Source organism: Acipenser ruthenus, unplaced genomic scaffold (assembly GCF_902713425.1).
Source record: "Acipenser ruthenus unplaced genomic scaffold, fAciRut3.2 maternal haplotype, whole genome shotgun sequence".
In the NCBI taxonomy this organism is placed as follows: Eukaryota; Metazoa; Chordata; class Actinopteri; order Acipenseriformes; family Acipenseridae; genus Acipenser; species Acipenser ruthenus.
Genome location: NW_026708459.1, coordinates 28,014 through 36,713, shown reverse-complemented (window position 1 = coordinate 36,713; position 8,700 = coordinate 28,014). Strand labels below are relative to the sequence as shown.

The following is an 8,700-nucleotide window of genomic DNA, read 5'->3' as shown; positions in this document are numbered from 1 at the left end:
ACCTTTTCATGTACAGCATATAATGTTGCAAAAACTAACTGCATTTGTGGGCCATAAACATACAGAAAAAACACACAGCAAGCAGCATTAGCTTTAGGGAAATCACTGTATCTAAACACTGTTCAACACTGCAGAGGCTGCTGTGCACTGGAAAACAGTGCCAGTTTAAAAGAAAATGTAGTTCCTGGTTGAAACAAAAATCCAGACTTGGTTACGGGAGGTCCAGTGTTGAAAACCACTGGCATGCTGTCTAGAAGGTAATTCTGGCAACTAATTTGTCACTGTACTGGCATGTGAAAAATAATACATTACAATCTGTAAATTACACACTATTACATAAGACATTACTAAGACATCATTATTAAGTACAAGTGAACAGTTGAAATGTATCAATAGACTGTATATGACTTTTTTCTTCTTCGCTGTACTGTTTCATTCAAGGTTTAAAGCTGTTCATATCATAGCGTGTTTTAATGAAGGTTTGTCACTCTAGTAGTCATTAAAAATAATAGTTTACTGTCCATTAATACAAAAATGTTTCACCTGACAGTTTAAAAATGACTAAACTCATATGATAGTTTTTTAAATAAACCAACTGTCAGTATTTAGCACTCCCATTACAATTAAGTAATACATTTTATTGCAACATAACAACTATGGCATGTATTTTCAAAAGTTTGTTAGTGGTATAGAGATCTGATTTATTTCCAGCTTTATTTTTTTATCAATAGGTCTCCTTGGCTGGGACATTCTGAACACATGAAACGGAAATGGAAAACATGTCTTACACTGAAACTTTCACACTCACTGGATTTGGGGACATGGGTAAAACTAAATATGTATATTTTCTACTTACCCTTATTGGGTACCTCTTGATAATCTTTGTAAACACAGTTCTTGTGTTAGTAATATTTCTGGAAAGAAGCCTTCATGAGCCTATGTATATCTTTCTCTGTAGTTTATCTGTTAACGCCCTTTATGGAACTGCTGGTTTCTATCCTAAACTTCTGGCTGATCTTCTATCAGAGACCCAAGTGATTCCTCATGCTGGATGTTTCATTCAAATATTTGTTATCTATGGTTATGCAATTGCTGAATTTACCATTTTAACAGTGATGGCATATGACAGATATGTGGCCATTTGTAAACCTTTACACTATACAAATATCATGACAGATAGAGTTGTTTGTAAATTACTATTTGGTGCCTGGCTATTTCCATTCTGTAGCATGGCCCTTATTCTTTTGTTTTCTTCAAGACTGCCTTTGTGTGGGAACCAAATTGAAAGACTGTATTGTTCCAACTGGTCAGTAGTGAAGCTATCTTGTGTACCAACTACTCTAAACAATGTTGTTGGTTTTATAATTACTATTTGTGCAATGTTTCCACCTCTGTTTTTTATATTGTTTTCCTATGTAAATATACTTATTGTTTGTCAGAAAAGCTCCAAGGAATTCAGAAGGAAAGCTCTCCAAACATGTCTCCCACATTTAACTACACTGATCAACTATTCAATAACAGGTTTTTGTGAAATAGCACTTGGTCGATTAGACTCAAAGGATATGCCCCAAATTGTTGCTGCCATCCTGTCATTGGAGTGTCTAATAATTCCTCCCCTTCTTAATCCTCTCTTGTATGGATTCCACTTGCCTGAGGTACGGAAAAGGATTATAAATATGCTCCGAAGAAAGCAAATTATACCAATATTAGACAGCTCACACGCTGCAAAATACTAACTATTATGTATCATGTACTTTCTTGTTAAGATTATGTTTGTGTACTTTTATACTAAATAACAAAAGTCCTTCAGTTTGTGCATATGCATGACTGCAAATAATAGTATTTTCATTTTTCACTGAAAAAAACTCACAACTGTATAATTTCTTGAAAGTTGTATTTGTGTTATCAGAGTATTTTGTGTTTTTTGGAATCTTCTTTTCTGCCATTTTGTGCCACAGTGTGTTTAAATTCAGTCTTCCTCTTCTTGTTTCAATTAAACAAAAGTAATGGAATCCCTTTTTAAGGAGGTGTTTCTTGTGGGGCTTTTTTGTTTTCCTTGGTTTTATTTGAGAACAGGTGTACAATGTTATTTTGAACCACATTTTATTTTTATTCATATATCATGTGGAATAAAACCAGAGATCTCAGTTGTGGTTACTGTGCTGCAGCTGACAGCAAACACTATTCTATTTTTTTAATTTATTTTTTTACTTTATTTGCTATAATATAAATAGATAGATTGAATGTATATGACAGTGAGGAATCATAGTGTTGTCTACTTTGAAAGAAAACATTCAAAGGGTGTGTACAGAGAGTTTCTTTCATGAAACAGAAAAAAAGGTAAATTATATAAGTAAGTGTATGCTGTATTTACATAATTTCTGGCAAGTTGATTTGGAACAGAGACTAAACATAGTTTGAAAGAACATTCAAGGCCCTTTACCAGAGATTAGAGACCTGATAGTGACCAATCAAGTCAAAGGAAATCTCTGACTGATATTCTAATCAAATTTAAAACACTTTGAAATAAATCACTTCCAGAAATTACATGATGTGTAAAAAGTATGATGTGTAAAAAAAAAAAAAAAAAAATTGTTTTCCATATAAAAGTATATTTTTCAGAGCAGCAATAAAGGTAATAAAGGCGCGTTCCACATCATAGTGTGCACGCCTACATTTCTTATTGTTTAAAAAAAAAAAAAAAAAAAAAACATTGAACATTGTTTGAAGAAAGTGTATTGCTCTTTATGCTGTTGATGTTTTAAAAGTACATCTCATTTATAATACCAAAAGTTCATATTGTCTTGTACACTTGGTATCCAGTACATATTTTACTGAAGCACGACATCCGCTAAAACTACCTTCGAATTCCTGGCTAGCGAACGAACCTTCAAACACAGCACTACTCAAAAGTAATGCAAAACAGATAGCCAGTGGTGCTTATGCAGCACGTACATGAAATAGCTCCCTCTGTGACTATGAAGAGGAGTTACTACATTTAATTCTATTTATTTATTTAAATTGTACCTATCTTTTTAAAAAGTGTAATTAGTTTCAGTTGGCATATGTATAGTGTTCGTGTGTCATTATAATTGCATAAGCACATAGTCAGTTTATAAAAGTACTCTCCAAACTAATCCAATTATTTTCTCTGCTATGTGTTTGTCGTGTCAAATAATGACAAGGTGACAGCAGAAATCAGCATGAGGGCCCGCTGTTTCAGATCCTTGAAGAACAAGGAGAAGCTGCATAGTTTAAGAGTAGGGTGTACAGTTCAGAGTTACAGTTCTGTTTTTGTTTTTGTTCGTTGCATTACCATAAGTATTATGTCTAACGCTTCGAGTAATACATCTAATAATACACAATAAAAAACCATTTTGTTTTACTTATCACAAAACTGTTTAATCACTAATGTGTTATACACGTTACTGATGAGCAGCAGTGTGGAGTAGTGGTTAGGGCTCTGGACTCTTGACCGGAGGGTCGTGGGTTCAAATCCTGGTGGGGGACGCTGCTGTACCCTTGAGCAAGGTACTTTACCTAGATTGCTCCAGTAAAAACCCAATTGTATAAATGGGTAATTGTATGTAAAAATAATGTGATATTTTGTAACAATTGTAAGTTGCCCTGGATAAGGGCGTCTGCTAAGAAATAAACAATTATACGCAATTCAATTATTTATGTTTATTTATGATTGTTTCATAACAAATCATGGTCATAATTGTCTCTGTATGTGTGTGTGTATATATATATATATATATATATATATATATATATATATATATATATATATATATTAGTGGCAGGATGGGGAGAAAGAGAAAGAAAATAGTCCTGGAGGTTCAGGACTACATTCCCCAGAATGCCACAATGGAGTGTATAAGTGTTTTCAAATTGATTAATTGTTTGCCAGCTGATGATCATAAAAGAAAGGCAGTCAGTCTATTGGGGGCTGCTGAGTGAAGAGCCTGGTTGGGAGTGTGTGCAACCGTAGAAAGAGAAAGAAAAGGTAGTGAGAAAACCTTTTTTTGATCAGTGTTTGTGAAAAGTGTTTTTTTAAGCCGGTAAGCAGAGTAGCTGCCCCGTTTCACAGTTCAAGGTTTCTGTGCAAAGTTTAGTTTAGGGCTCCAAGAGGAGCTAGGCTTTTTGTTTGTTTATTTTTGTCGTGTATCTGGGTCACGAAAGTGCTGAAAAAGAACCAGAGAGAGGGCCATCTCTCACAATTATATGTATACAGTATATATATATTTTTGGTAACATGCTTACTGGGACTAGTTTTGAAATGTGTCTTTGCTTACATTCCAATCCAGTGGTGTGCTGCTGAAGTTCAGAATAGAGCTGTGTGTCAGTAGTTCAAACAATACTGCCTGTGATATGTGTTTTATATCAACTTTAAAATAGGCATAGGTGCAGAAAGACGGGCCAATGTAAAACTACGACATTCTTTTGAACACATGGAACGTTCTCTATGAGCCATTGCTTGTTCTCGAGACCATGGCATTGTACCACACCGCTTACAATTTATCCTCCTGTCTTCTCTGTTATGGCCACCGATACAGAGAAAGTTTTTGATGGTGAGTGAGATTGCCGCTAATAGTTTTTTTTTTTCCCCCAACTATATTAAATGTTGAAAACCAAAATGAATTGCCATAAATGCGATTCTTCTATGGTCCTAACCCCAACCCTAATGTTAAGGTAGGTGTGTGTGTGTGTGTTGGAGTTAAGAACAGATTTAAATCATAACTCAGTACTCGAATTCTCAGCTGGCCCGTCGCTGAAAAACCTGACCCCGTCTTTCTACACCTATGCCTTAAAATGCCTGAAATAATTTCAGATTTCTATTGTTGTTTTGATTTGGAGTCCTTGAGAATGAGTTTAGTCAATAAATGCCAGTCTCCGCTCTGCCTGCGTTTGACTTATCCAAACAGCCCGCAGCCCTTTATTTAAAACTGGAAAAGGTAGGAAACAACACAGAGGATGTAAGTTAACAGACTGAGGTCAAGGTTCTTTCTAAAGACGGTTGTGAAGAGTCCATATACAGGTTTCGAAATGCATCTGTGTCAAAGCATAGTCTGTTGACAATGAAAGTAAAGATCTGCCGGGTAAAATACTCCCTGAATTAATCGATTAATAAAAAAAACGTACACACTGTATTGCTATTTATTTTAAATATATACTTGTGGTCTAAACAGAACACTGAATGATCAGAGCAAGATATTGTGGTGTTTTGTTTGTGTTTTGGTGGTGGTTGGCAGGGATGGGCTTAATTCCTGTCCCTGCCAAAAACATGTGAGAATGTGGCTGCTCCTTAATAGAATAATTGGTGCTAATTGGGAGCAGCCACATTCTACAAAAGGAGAGCCCAGGGCTCCATTAAAGTGTCTATCCAGCGAAAATCTAAATATTTTTTACTTTCACCATGTGTTCCCCACGGGTCCCAGAGTATGATAAAACTATTGGTAACTGAAACTTTTAATTGGTTATTTTTTATTGAGCTCTGTTCAGCCTATTTCTGTAATTTTTATTTCTTTATTTCTTAGCAGACGCCCTTATCCAGGGCGACTTAGTCATAAACAAAAAATACATTTCAAGAATCACAGTACAAGTATCGATACAATTAGGAGCAAGATAAAATACAATGACTTCAGTTCTAGTAAGTACAAGAATATGACAAAATACGATTCAATATGGGAGCAGATAAGTGTCAGTGATAGTTACATCAGGATATGATTACATTTTAATTCGATCAGAAAAAAAACCAGCCACTTCCTGGTTTAGAAAACTCCTCTCGGGAGACGCCGGCGGAAGTGAAGGGGAACGCAGCTGCCTTGTAACACTGTAACGGTATGGGAGGCAGATTTGGAAAATGCCAAAAAGGGGTATTGCTGCCAGATGTGGAAACCCCACCAAACAGGAGTTCTCTGTTTCAATTCCCAACTGAAACAAAAAAAGCATAAAACTTAAAAGAGCAAACTGGCATGGCGCAACTGAGTTGTCTACACTGTGCTCAGATGTGCCCCAGCCTCTGAGGAAAAAGAAACGCAGAGCAATAAGAAAGCGTAACACAGCTGAGGTAAGGGTCCCAATAATGTGCTACTTCATATGGATGCAGAGCACTTTGAAATCGATCGTATATGAAGTATTTCACTTTTTATTGTCATTTTTTTTCTTCTACCTTTTATTACCTTGGCTGTTATTACAGAAATGTGAAATGGAAGCTTGTCGCTATGTGTCTATTGTATTTTTTTTCTGACTACACAGATCAGATGATCGGATTACTAATAGTACAGGTCATTACATCTTCCCTACAGGGTAAATGGAAATCCACAGGTTTTACAAACAAATGTGTGCGATTAATTGTTAGTCCTGTTATACATTATTTTATTTTTTAACAGATCTTGCAAGAGTCTCATAAAGATCACGAAAGCATAAATGACAGTGCAGCAAAGGACAGCGTAGAGGACACTAGTGAATCCGAATCATTTCCTCCAGCAGGGTGTGGTGTAGATGTAGAAAGCTGTCAGACAGCAGTCCAAACACCGAAATGGAGATTGCCTTACAAAGGCGTGGGTAAGAGTACAATTTAAAACAGTAGTAACATTTTCATAAAAACAAGATATCATCATAATTCACAATCAGGGCACTTCCTGAGCTGCAGATATAAGTTTTGGCACCCCCTGTCTGAACTCAGATAACTGACCTGCAATCTTTAATAGTACTTGCTAGGATGAATGAGTGTTTAATTAACTTCAAAAACATATCACTGTTAAATAAGTATAGTTTAACAATATGTATTATTATTATTATTATTATTATTATTATTATTATTATTATTATTATTATTGGTTTATTTAGCAGAAGCCTTTATCCAAGGCGACTTACAGAGACTAAGGTGTATTAAACTGGATAAGGGTGTCTGCTAAGAAATAAATAATAATAATAATAATAATAATAAACTAAATAAATTAGTGAATAACATTGTTTCACTTTAAGGATGACAATACTTTCTTCTGCGACTGAAGATAGATAGATGGATAGAAAGTCTAGTAATCTAGCTGTAAAGTAAATCTTACATTCCCTACAGTAAATGGTTATGTTAGAATGTATAACTGAACAGCAATGACACTATGATTAGCAGTTCACAAGCAATCTGCTAACTACCGTCAAGTGCAGAATAATTCTGAAAAACGGCATCACAAATGTATACGTCATTACTTTTAATTAGAACACTGTGAGATCAAGATGCTCTTATTCCACCTTTTACATGTAAAATAATACTACCATTGTAATTGTTACTGCAGCTGTGCAGGTGAATGATAGCACACCCAAAAAACTTTCAAAGATGCAGCTGTGCAAACGGATGAAATTGGCTCACCTTGCACAAACTCAACATCTCCAGAACGAGATGACGATCAGAAGCAGAACAATCCTTAAAACCAGTTCAAGATGAGATGTTGATACAAAGTGAGGAAGTTGAGGAAAATGAAAACAAGCTGGACCCATTATCTGACCCTGACACCTACCAATCTGATTGTTCAGAGTAAGAAACCATCCTGTTTACTTATCAGTTTCCTCCATAATCACAGTGCTTGATTTTCACGTTTTTATAATGCCTGTCCAAAGTTATTTCTGTAGTAGCTGCATCCAGTATTTTATTATGTACTTGTCATCCAAGTGATGTTATAACATGCTATAATATTGAAATAAATATGAAAGCAAATTCAGCATTCTAATTGTACGTTCATCTCCATATTTTGCAGAACTTCAGAAGCTGCTGAAGAAATCTGTAACCCCCAAATACAGCTGAGGAGAGAAAGTTTATAGTTTTTGAAAGTCAGCTATTACAATTGTTTATAATTGCTTTTATAATTATCGCTTGCTTCAGGATCGTATTGGTAAGGATTTATGGTTTTAAATGAGGTTAAGCAATTAAAATCATAACAATTGCTACGTATGGTGGAGTGGAAACAGCATGGTACTTGTTTTGTATCTGTTTGTTCGTTTGTTTTGCTTAAAAAAAGTGTTTTGTGTTTAAATCTTTTTATTTATTATAAACCGGCGCAACAGCACATTTCACTCACCAAAACCGTCTGTCTATTTCCTGGGCTGATGTCACCACATGAGGCATTGTGTCACAGGGATATATCGTTTGTGATACAACTGTGCCCTTATATTTATGATGCATAAAGATTTACACATTAAGTACACTGTAACTATGCATAATAACATTGAAATTATGTAATAGTACACATGTATTTAATAAGTAACTACTATGTAAATACACAGTCATTAGACACTGTTAATGTAAAGTGTTATCTGATCCTGAGGAAAACTTGAGAAATGTAACCTAGGAGAATGTTTGTAAACATTCTTCAAATCAAATATTTCGAAAAAAACATTCCTTTAAACAGTCCTGAAAGTTTTGTGAATAGGGCGCACGATAGATGCATAAAGCATATAAAAGGGCAGCAGTGTGGAGTAGTGGTTAGAGCTCTGGACTCTTGACCGGAGGGTTGTGGGTTCAATCCCCAGTGGGGGACACTGCTGTTGTACCCTTGAGCAAGGTACTTTACCTAGATTGCTCCAGTAAAAACCCAACTGTAAAAAATGGGTAATTGTATGTAAAAATAATGTGATATCTGTATAATGTGAAATAATGTATAATGTGATATCTTGTAACAATTGTAAGTCGCCCTGGAT

At 35.2% G+C, this 8,700-nt stretch overlaps 1 protein-coding gene and 1 long non-coding RNA gene across 2 annotated transcripts; both read left to right on the top strand.

The window, feature by feature from the left end:
- Nucleotides 1-770: 770 nt before the first annotated feature.
- LOC117972925 (olfactory receptor 6N1-like) lies at nucleotides 771-1,863 on the top strand. Its single transcript, XM_059021157.1, has one exon. The coding sequence runs from the start codon at nucleotides 771-773 to the stop codon at nucleotides 1,734-1,736; it is 966 nt and encodes a 321-aa protein (XP_058877140.1). The 3' UTR covers nucleotides 1,737-1,863.
- Nucleotides 1,864-3,937: 2,074 nt separating this feature from the next.
- LOC117968361 (uncharacterized) lies at nucleotides 3,938-8,691 on the top strand. Its single transcript, XR_009326103.1, has 4 exons — nucleotides 3,938-4,009; nucleotides 6,396-6,570; nucleotides 7,302-7,540; nucleotides 7,761-8,691. It is a non-coding gene; the product is annotated as an uncharacterized LOC117968361 (long non-coding RNA).
- The last annotated feature ends 9 nt before the right edge of the window (nucleotides 8,692-8,700 follow it).